Source organism: Myotis daubentonii, chromosome 9, assembly GCF_963259705.1.
Source record: "Myotis daubentonii chromosome 9, mMyoDau2.1, whole genome shotgun sequence".
NCBI lineage: Eukaryota > Metazoa > Chordata > Mammalia > Chiroptera > Vespertilionidae > Myotis > Myotis daubentonii.
In genome coordinates, this window is record NC_081848.1 from 2,614,245 (window position 1) to 2,625,336 (window position 11,092).

Here is an 11,092-nt window from a genome sequence, read left to right on the forward strand (position 1 = left end):
CGCCCCGCTGAGGCGAGGAAGCGGTGGGGACGGGCAGGGCTGGCGGGGCGCCTGCCCGCAGCTCCGGCTGAGCTGGCCCGCAGCCCCGCGCTCCAGCCGCAGGGCCCGACCTCCCGCGAACGGGCCTTGGGGACCGCACTGCCCGCGCGGGCGCGGCCGCCGGACATGCGCCGCCTGGGGCGTCTTGTTCTTTTTCAGTCCTCACCCGAGGATATATTCCCATTGATTTTTATTTTATTTTATTTTACTTTTTAGAAAAGCGGTGTCAGTCGTGTTGCCTTTATTATTATTTTAAGTATATTTTTATTGATTTCAGAGAGGAAGGGAGAGGGAGAGAGAGAAACATCAATGATGAGGGAGAATCATGGATGGGCTGTCTGCATGCCCCACCCTGGAATCGAGCCCGCAACCCTGGCAGGTGCCCGTGACCGGGAATAGAACCCAGGACCCTCCAGACCGCAGGCCAACGCTCTATCCACTGAGCAACACCGGCTAGGGCTCCTGAGGCACCTTCTCCGCTCAGGTGCAGTCTCTCCCCCACAGACCTTCAAGCACAGCTTTCCAGAGCAGCCCTGGGTTCCCCACTGCTTCTTTCTCAGGCAATTCCTTCCGGCCCTACCTGCCCCAGCCCGTCTGCAAGGGGTAAGTAGGCGAGGCGGCTGGGACACGTGACCCCAGCGTGTAAGCTCCCACCTGGCACACAGCAGAGGCTGATGGGAGAGGAGGCTGCTCTTTGCTGTGACAGGGGAGGTTACTAGCGGTCAGACCTCTCCTCCACTCCTCCCTCCTTGCCCAGCCCCCCCACAGCCTGGAGGGGGGCTCCCCTGCAGGACAGCTCCAGGGCCCACCCTGTGACTGGTTTGGGAGCCGGCCCTCCCGGCCTTCTCCCTCCCCCTGCGCCGCATCGCCGCCTTTCCTCCGGACCCATGTTCCCTTGTGCAGACGGACCCTTGATTCTGCAGGTTAACCGCTGTAGAAGTTCAGAACGAGTCAGCCCAAGGCTGTGATACGCGGGTTGTTCTGAGTTAGAGGCAACCAAGACTGCAGGCTCAAGAGAACACCTCCACTCTCAGCCACAGAGAGGAATTTGAAGTAGGGGACCTCCCACAAGAAGAGGTTATCAGCGACAACCCTTTTCACCCTTCCATAGGGCAAGGCAACTGCTAATTTCCCAGACATCCGTTAGTGACCCGTGGAAGTCCCCAAGCTGTCTTACCTTGCCCCCGCTCGAAGTGTCTATACACCACACTTCCACTTTCTGAACCTCTCATGTATGTGGGGGGTCTCTGACTCTCTCATGTATATGGGTTTCCCATACATAAGTAATTAATTGGTCATTTTCTCCCCCTAATCTGTCTCATGTCTGTTTGATTATTACACCAGCCAAAAGAAACTTGAGGGTAGAGGAAAGTTTCTCCTCCCTCACACCTGCAATGCCCACTATAGACACCCCAACAGTTGCATTTATTGAGCTACTACTATGGACATTATCCAATTTAATCCTCACAAAATCCTTATAAGGCAGGAATTACAATCTCTCTTTAGAGATAAACTGAAGCATAGGTGCTGGGCTGGTGTTGCTCAGTGGTTGAGCTACTGACCTATGAACCAGGAAATCACGGTTGGATTCCTGGTCAGGGCACATGCCTGTGTTGAGGGCTGGATCCCCAGTAGGGGGTGTGCAGGAGGCAGCCGATCAATGATTCTCTCTCGTCATTGATGTTTCTCTCCCTCTCCCTCTCTGAAATCAATAAAAATATATTTAAAAAGAAACTGAATCTTGGGGTTAAGCAATGTACCCAAGGGGGCATGTCTAGTTGGTAGCAGAGCAGGGCTTGAACCCTAAAGTACTTGGGTGCTTCTATGGGGCCTCTCAGAATCCTATTCCCAAACAACCGTTTCCCTCCACTCTCTAGACAGGCTCTTCATTCTCTCAAGATAACCTCGGGAAAGGAATTGGATTTTGGAACTGATCCAGTTCCACTTCCAACACCCCAGGTCCCGCATCCACCATGCCTGCCTTGCCCACTGTGACACCCTCTCATCTTTGGATGAAATGGTTTTAGTGTGTTTGTCAGTGGAAGGCCCCTCTGCTGGCCACATGGAGAAATGCGCCCAGGACGGAATGAAGAGTGGATGGAGGAGCCTGGGAGTCCTCTTCGGCCCCAGGCCAGCAGGGAAGTGGGGCATAGGCACCTGAGACCAGGTAGCGCAGGTGTAGCTACTAGTCACAGTCCCTGCTGTTGCTTTTTAAAGAATTGATATTGTTTTAAAAGTATAAGACTATAACACATATAACAAAATCAAGCAATATCAAAGTATATTTTTAAAGTGTAATATTTATCTCTCCATCTCTCCCCTACTATATAGTGCCATTTTCTTTCTTTTAATTTTTAAAGTTTTTTTAAATTGATTTTTAGAGATGTCCCCTACTGGAAATCAAACCGGCAACCCCTCTGTACCCAGGACGACAATGAACCACGCCGGCCAGGGCTAGTGCAGTTTTCTTCTTAAATAAGTGAGGATCTGCAGGGGGGGGGGGGGGGGGGGAGCAGCTGGAGGGGTGAATGGGGGAACAAAGGGGACATATAGAATACTTTCAACAATAAAGATTTTTTAAAAAGGGAGGCGTCCCCCCAAGCTGCAGAATGCCAAGGTTCTCTGCCCGTCCCTTTCCATGGGAACCCACCCACTTCTCTCCTCCCAGGCTCAGCCTGTTGCCTTCCTTCCCTAGAATTTGAATTCCCACCAAACCCCTTGTCTGTATCCTGTGCTTGGCAACAGCTTCCAACCAGGTGTCCCCCCAGCTTTGCTCTGGGACTTGCTCCCTCCTCCTAGTACAGGGCTGGAGGCCGGAAAGGCAGAAAGGCCCTTGCTGGTGGTTAAAATGCCTTCTTCCCCTTGGTCTCTTCTGCTCCGTGACCTCTGCCTCCACTCAGCAGTCCACCTCCCTGTGGACATACCCTGGGCTCCATTTAGAAATGTCACCTTTCTGACCACAGCCTTCCCCTCTGCCCCCTGCCCTCCGAAGCCTTGCTGGAGCCTTCAGGGCTGACTCCAGCTACCACCTTCCCGTCTCAAAGGCCTCCTGTCCAGACTGGATCCCTTGACCCTTCTCCAGCGGCTCTAATTACCCTGTTCCTTGGCCCCAGGTAATCCATGTCCTGTCAGGCCATGGCTGTGGGCCAACCAGCGGTCCATCTTCTGCTTTTGCTCCAGGGGAGCTGGAGGGCACATGCTTGGGTTGTGGGCTCAGTCCCCACATGGGAGCCTGTCAGAAGCAGCTGATCAGTTTCTCTAGCATCACTGATGTTTCTATCTCCCACTCCCTTCCTTTTTGAAATCAATAAAAATATAAATATATTAAAAATTGAAAGCAAAACAGTGATCAGATTTTTATATACATGTACGTATTTTTGTAAGTGTAATCATGTTTGACTCCCTTATGTTTCATGTTTCCATTTTTTAATTCTATATGGAGAATGAGGCACTAGTTTTTTAGGGATTAGAGCCCTTAAAACAGTGGTTCTCAACCATGGCTGCACATTAGGATCACCTGGGAATCTTTTTAAAATCCTGATTTCTGGGCCTCATCCTCCGGAAGTTCTGTTTCTTTCTTACTAATGTTGTGCCCCCCCCCCCCCCCCCCCATAACGAAGAAACAATTTCCAGAGGATGAGGCCCAGGAGTCTAGGCCTCATGTCTGAGGCCTGAGACCTGTTCTACGCAGCCTCTGAGCCCAATTGCAGTTGTCAATCAAGTAGAACAAGGCAACATTTAATAGGAACAAACATGAGGGCCTGCTGTTAGGTCCACAGTGACATCTACACACATACACAGTGAAGGAACATGGATTGGGCAATAGCAAACCGTGTGGGGGAAAACCCCACAAAAAACCCTTAGGGGTCCCGGGGGACAGTGCTGTAACCACCAAAACCACAGGCCCGGAGGACGAGGGTTTGGGGAGGGAACCCCAGATCATATGAGACATAACAGAAACTGAGGGCACTACTTAGCCCAAAGAAGCCTCCACTGGCCTGGTGGTGGAACAGGAATTACACTCAGTTAGTGGAGGGACCGGGTGTGGAGGCAAACGGTACAGGATCCTAAAGCCTGGAAATGCAGTGGCTTTGCTTGTGGAAAAAATTTTTAAACTTTTGATTTTATAAAGGAAAGGAGGGACTGATTTGTTGTTCCACTTATTCACGTGCTCATTGGCTGATTCTTATATGCGCCCGGACTGGGGATGGAACCCGCAACCTTGGAATAAGACTCTAACCACTGAACATCCAACCAAGGTTTGCTTGTGGAAATGTTTAATTCCTGTGTTCTCTCTTCCACATTGCCATTTCACAAAAGGGCTCTTGTAGAGGCAAAGTGGGCATCAACACCGCTATAGCTTTAAAACTTTTGTTATCTTTTTAATATACTCTTACTGATTTCAGAGGGATAGAAACATCAATGGCTGCCTCCTGCACGCCCCCTACTGGGGATCGAGCCTGTAACTCAGGCAATGTGCCTCTGACTGGAATTGAACCCAGGACCCTGCTCTATCCACTGAGCAAAACAGTCTAGGGCAGCAGTTCTCAATCCTTTGGGGGTCGAATGACCCTTTCACAGGGGTCGCCTAAGACCATCGGAAAACACATATATAATTACATATTGTTTTTGTGATTAATCATTATGCTTTAATTATGTTCCATCTGTAACAATGAAAATACATCCTGCATATCAGATATTTACATGACGATTCATAACAGTAGCAACATTACAGTTATGAAGTAGCAAGGAAAATAATGTTATGGTTGGGGGTCACCACAACATGAGGAACTGCATTAAAGGGTCGAGTCATTAGGAAGGTTGAGAATCACTGGTCTAGGGCAAGCTTTTAAGCTTTTATTTCTTGACTGAATTCCAGCAACAGCCATTACCAGAATCACCACTCTAGACCTTTATTTTTTTTAATATATTTTTTCATTTCAGAGAGGAAGGGAGGATAGAAACAGCAATGAGAGAACCATTGACTGGATGCCTTCCGCATGGCCCCCACTAAGGCTCGAGGCTACCACCCGGGCATAAGGCCCGACTGGGTTCATAGGCTGACGCTCAACCACTGAGCCACGCCTGCTGGGCATCTCTAGAACTTTATACGGTCCTTGCTGGTCCTGTCTTCCTTCCCAGTCTTGTCTGTCCACGGCTGTGGCGCTCTGTGCCAGACCCTCACGTGCCTCTTTAGCTTCGTTTACAGACCTTGTTTCTCCCACCTGAAATGCCTTGCCCGCCCCTTTGTCTCAGTAGGACACAGGCCACTGAGAAGTGGCTGGACATGCGCAATGGTAGCTCTAATCATTTCCTCAATCCCTTGCCCAAATACTGTCTACTCCGATCTTCAGCCTTTTAAATGAACCTTGACGGGGTTCTATCATTTCCCTTACCTAGAACTTTCCTTGCCTCTGTACTGCTAGCCCCTCTAGCGCAGGTCCTAGGCTTTATTCATCTTTGCATCCTTAGCACCTGTCACAGTGCCTGGACTATAGGAGGAACTCAGTGAATGGCTGATGGAATTAATGAAGATTTTTCTTTCCTATTCCCTTCTGCAACTGGCACAGCTTTTGTAATAAGAATTAAATCTGGTCTTTTTAAAAAGGCCCAGCCCTAACCGGTTTGGCTCAGTGGATAGAGCGTCGGCCTGCGGACTGAAGGGTCCCAGGTTTGATTCTGGTCAAGGGCATGTACCTTGGTTGCAGGCACATCCCCAGTAGGGGGTGTGCAGGAGGCAGCTGATCGAGGTTTCTCATTGATGTTTCTAACTCTCTATCCCCCTCCCTTCCTCTCTGTAAAATATCAATAAAATATATATATTTTTAAAAGGCCCAGAAACTCTTGTTGGGCAGCTCCTTGCCCATCCAAGACTCCGGAGAATCCTTTCTTGGCCTCTCCAGAGCGCAGAGACCCTTAGAATGGACATAAGTTACTGAGAAGTGGCTGGACACGCCTAATTCTTATTTTGGAGGGCTCCAACCTCTGAGAACTTGATGAAAATCAGACCCTTTCCCCAGGAAAATGCACTCACACACACAATTTTCCACCTTAGTTCTGGACTCCAAATACCTACCAGTCTCTAGGACTCCGAATCCACCCTCACTGCCAGCCTCCTCCCCAGTCCCAGCCCCAGAGGTGAAGAACTGCCTACCCCAGAGGCACTCAGGAGGTGAGGGCCTGGTCTGGCGCTGTATCTTCGTGGCTAGCCCCACTCACCTGTTCTAGAGTGCTGCTATTATAAACTCATGGCCTCTGCCTGGGACCTCCAGGAGGGTAGATGCTGAGAAGAAATGGACATTTCACAAAAGCAGGGGGAGGCAAGCTGGGAACAGAAACCCCAGCCACTGAAAGGGGAACAAGCCTTATTACCCAGCTCTTCCTCTGGGCGGCTGGACCTCGTCACCCAGTTCACTGCACCAAACACGGGGAAGACCAAGAGCAGACGCATTTATTACCAACACAAGCACTACACGCCCCGCCCCGCCCCACCCCAGCCTGAGGGTGACGCGAGGTCCTTGGGTGGAAGGAAGAATCGTTTGGAGGGAAGTGGCTCCTGGGACACAGCCTCGGCTGGGTGGGTGAAAGGAAGGGCCACGGCAGGGACTAGATCCAGGTCATCCTTGGGCCCGAGAAACCCTAAGTGGGAGTGGGTGCCAGCTAAGGATTTTCACCACTCCTCCAGCATGTCTAGGAGTCATGGTTGAGCCTGATACTAGCTCCCTCTACGAGAAGACATACACAACCAGGCTATCCACCTCAGAGTCCCTACTCCTCAGGGTCTCCACAAAAACATGGTGTGGCAGACAAGGCAGTCCTTAGAGTCTGCTGACTGATGCAAGCCAGATCCTGAGTGGACCACAATATTCCTAGCACCCTCCAAAAGGCACCCACTGGCAAGGGCTGCCCCAAGGGGCACTGCCACCAGCCTGGCTCAAACCCAGCCTGGGCTAGGAATGTTGCTGCTCGACCGCCTTCAGACCACCTGGACTTCTGGTTCCCAGCTACTCCCTGAAGCTTCTCCATGATGCCCCTGAGGGGGACTCAGGGGCTGGCGGGGGACTCTCCCGGGGCTTTGGACAGCACATAGTAGACAATCTCCTGGGCATTGGCCTGATTCACCACATGGATGACAGGACTGGAGGTGTCCTGAGAGGCCGAGAGGCTGTCCTCCCCACCTCGGCCCTCCTCTTCCGCCTCGTGCTGGGGCCCTGACTCCCCGGGTACTGTTTCTAGAATGATGCTCTGTAGGCTGCTCTCGTTCAGGGCCGCTCCCAGGTCCGAGCCTTCCTGCGGTTGCCGCAGCAGTTGCTGTGTCAGTTCCACACTTTCATAGCGAACCAGCTGCAGCCGCATGTAGCCGTCCTCATGCTCCTTGTACCTGGGGAAGCAGGAGTGCACAGGGCAGCAAGCACGGGCGGGCCATAGAAATGGTGGGCGTGGCAAGTAAGGAACAAACTCAAGGTTTGTTGAGGCAGCCCTGGGATTCTAAGGGATGGAGTTGAAGACAGAGAGATTTTTATTAGGATATAAAAGCAAGAGGGAAGAATCATTACTCAAAATGGAAACTTTTATGTAGAAACCCAGAGGGTGGGGGGTGAGGGAGGAAGGGGGAAAAATGAGAAATTATTAGTGGAGGGTGAGGTCAAGGAGCTACGGTTCTGGACCTTTCGGCTCTACTTCTATTTTGGCTGCAGGACTTTGAGCACCGTTTATTGGGTTTGTCACTGTCTTGAATTCAAAAGTCAGAAAAATAATCTTTGCCTCACTCACTGCTATTCTTGGGGTTCCTTGAGCCTAAATAGGAATGGAGGGCATCAAAGCACTATCAAATTAAAAATTTTAATTTGAATATGGGAAAAAATGTGTGAATCTATGGGAAGGTTGAGACATACCGAAAACGGGGGTGCCCTGAGGGCCACTTGAACTGGTGCTTCTTGCGAAGATGTACGGTGAGGTTGTTACCCCTGGTGAAGCATTTGTCACACACGTGGCATTTGTACCTTGGCTCTGAGTAACCCTGATGGGCGGGGAGAGGGAGGTCAGCTCTTCAGCCCCCCCCCCACCCCCCCCGCTGACCCTTCCCACCCCAGCCCCACTCACTTCATGCACTTTCCGGTAATGGGACTTGACGGAGCAGAGGGCTCGGGCGCTGAAGTTGCAGTTCTCAAAATCACACCTGTAGGCTGGCTCCTTGCTATGGGTATCCAGGTGCTTCCGGAGGTCGATCAGATTCTTGCAGCTGCCAGGAGAGGTCAGGAGGGTGGGAGGACGTGAGGATTCTAGAACACCAGGTCTGTGATTTCCGGCCCCTAGTTCCCCTTACCTGTAGTCACAACAGTCGCATTTAAAGGGCCGGTCCTCGCTGTGGCGAAAGCGCATGTGGTTGCGGAGGGAGGATGGCAGGGGACAGGTCATATCGCACAGAGGGCACTTGTAGTGGTTCACTGAGGAGCAGAGGAGGCTGTGATCTGAGGGCCAGGGGAACCTTGGGGGTGGGCAGGGAGGCTGGTGGTGCCCAATTACTCACCATGGTTACGCATGTGGTCCCGCAACAGCCTCTCAGTGGCAAACCTCTTGGAGCAGTGAGAGCACTGGAAGCGTTGCTCTGGGGCGGGGCAGGAAAAGAAAGGGTGGCTGCAGAAGATGGTGGAGGTAGAGGGGAGAGCGAGTCCCAGAGAGGGGAGCCTCCCAGGCAAAAGGGAACCACCCGGAGGAGACAAGGGGAGTTCAGGGAACTGGGTCGGACACAGTATCACGGAAGGAGCGTGGGACTTGGCATGGAGAACCTGAGTTAGAATCCCGGCTTGCACACTTACTAGCTGTGTGGTCTCGAGTAAGTGATTTTAAGCTCTCTGAGCCTTAGCTTCCTCATCTGCGAAAAGGGGATAAGAGGCCTGCCTCATGGGGCTGCTGTGCAGACTCGCTAAGGCGGCTGACAGGCACAGGCAGCTCGGAGCAGCAACGTCTAATAACTCCGAGTCCGCAGAGACTGGGCAGGTGCCTGAGCCCTACAGGTAGATGCAGCAAGTTGCATCTACCCCTGGAAATATGCCCCCAACCCCACAGGCTAAACAGCCTGCACCCACGTCTTCTGACTGCTTACGATCCAGTGAGGTCTGGCGACGGATGTGGTCTAAGAACTTGGTGTTGTTGGCAAACATGCCCCCGCAGGTGGGGCAGGCCGCCACCTTCTCCTGGGTGTGGCTGCGGAGGTGCTCGCGAAGCTTACAGTGGTCCTTAAAGGTACAGGTACAGCCTGGGAAGGAAAGGCCAGTCATGCTCCAGCACAAACCCGCGGCGTAGGCTCTGGACCCCCAAGTCTCTCCAGAAGCAGCCAGCTGTGCCCTGCAGGACCATCCCAGCTGCTCTAGCCCTTCAGCAATCCCGCGGGTTTCTTCAGAGGCCAGAAGCTAAGGAGTGACCCTACCTTTCCAGCCACACAGCACCACGTGGTTGTCCTTGCCCACGGCCTTGTATTCACAGCACAGGCTATGCGCTTCCACGTGCCGGTAGAACCACTCAGGATTGTCGAAGGCGCTCTGTGCCAGGAGCAACTTGGGGTAAGAACTGAGGGTGGGCGGAGGGACTCTTACCCCCATGTGCCCAAAGGGGACCGCTTGGCTCCCTCCCAGATTAACTCTGTGAGGACGGGGATGTTTGAGCAAGGGAGCTACCCAGACATGAAGGAGATACTAGCAGGAGCCTCAGGAATATAAGGGTCCAAAGGAAGAATCAAACCTGCAACTTTCTCCCACCCCTATTTCTGGCAACTGCCTGCTGACCTCACAGTGCTCCCACAGACACAGGAAGTGGTCAGGGATGTCAGGGATGATGTTGCGGCTGTGGAAGTCCAGGATGCAAGGGCTGAGGTCGGCCTGGCTCTGCAGGGCCTGCAGCCCCCACTGCTTCAGCTTCGTGTGGTAGCAGTGGAAGTAGACGTGGCGGACAAGGTCAGCAGAACTGTCCAGAGAACAAAAGCCACACTCCTGCCATAAGCAGGAGAATTCTTCCTCTGCAGAAAGGGGTTTAGAGAGAACATGATGCTTCTGACGCTCGCTCTCCTTCCACCTGTGGCACTTAGCAGCAGGTGAGGAGGCTGCACCCTCACCGAACTGCCAGTCATTCAGCAACATTGACCACCATTGCGTGCCAAGTGCTGGGAATGTCACAAGGAACGAGTCCCAGCCTTACACAGCTTCCAGCCAGAGTGGAAAAGCATGAATCAAATAATCACATGTATCATTACAAACTGTGACCAATCGTAAGTTCTCTGCAGGTGGCGGCACGGCACTACAAAATAAACACAGGGAGACGGGTGTCCTGGAGCGCCCCGTGCTAAGATCTGACGGGCGAGTGTCTATAAGAGAGTGGAGAAGTGTGATCGAGGCAGAGGGACCTTGGAGCGCCCCGTGCTAAGATCTGACGGGCGAGTGTCTATAAGAGAGTGGAGAAGTGTGATCGAGGCAGAGGGACCTTGGAGTGCCCCGTGCTAAGATCTGACGGGCGAGTGTCTATAAGAGAGTGGAGAAGTGTGATCGAGGCAGAGGGACCTTGGAGCGCCCCGTGCTAAGATCTGACGGGCGAGTGTCTATAAGAGAGTGGAGAAGTGTGATCGAGGCAGAGGGACCTTGGAGTGCCCCGTGCTAAGATCTGACGGGCGAGTGTCTATAAGAGAGTGGAGAAGTGTGATCGAGGCAGAGGGACCTTGGAGTGCCCCGTGCTAAGATCTGACGGGCGAGTGTCTATAAGAGAGTGGAGAAGTGTGATCGAGGCAGAGGGACCTTGGAGTGCCCCGTGCTAAGATCTGACGGGCGAGTGTCTATAAGAGAGTGGAGAAGTGTGATCGAGGCAGAGGGACGGTGTGTGCAAGTCCCAGCGCCAGACGCTCAGCGGCGGGTGAGTGGCATGCAGCTCCCTGGCTGAGTGTCCGCTGCTCCCTGTGGAAGATGCTGCTTCCCGACCGGGACCGCCCTGCTCCTTGTTCAAACTGCAAACCCTTCTTCCTCCCAGGTTCTGCTCAAGATCTGTCTTCTCCAGGAAGGCCCGCCAA

General features: G+C 52.6%; 1 protein-coding gene across 2 annotated transcripts; it reads right to left on the bottom strand.

Annotated features, from left to right (window-relative positions):
* Positions 1-6,470: 6,470 nt before the first annotated feature.
* HINFP (histone H4 transcription factor) lies at positions 6,471-10,362 on the bottom strand. 2 transcript variants are annotated; one of them, XM_059707659.1, is made up of 8 exons: positions 9,825-10,362; positions 9,470-9,581; positions 9,146-9,298; positions 8,570-8,647; positions 8,366-8,486; positions 8,143-8,281; positions 7,935-8,059; positions 6,471-7,420 (listed from the first exon to the last, which is right to left on the bottom strand). In XM_059707659.1, the coding sequence occupies exons 1-8, from the start codon at positions 10,173-10,175 to the stop codon at positions 7,084-7,086; spliced, it is 1,416 nt and encodes a 471-aa protein (XP_059563642.1). In that variant the 5' UTR covers positions 10,176-10,362; the 3' UTR covers positions 6,471-7,083. The 2 variants fall into 2 exon arrangements, with proteins under 2 accessions (XP_059563642.1, XP_059563643.1); XM_059707660.1 differs by lacking the exons at positions 9,470-9,581; positions 9,825-10,362 and adding an exon at positions 8,859-8,914 and having other exon boundaries at positions 9,146-9,230.
* Positions 10,363-11,092: the final 730 nt, after the last annotated feature.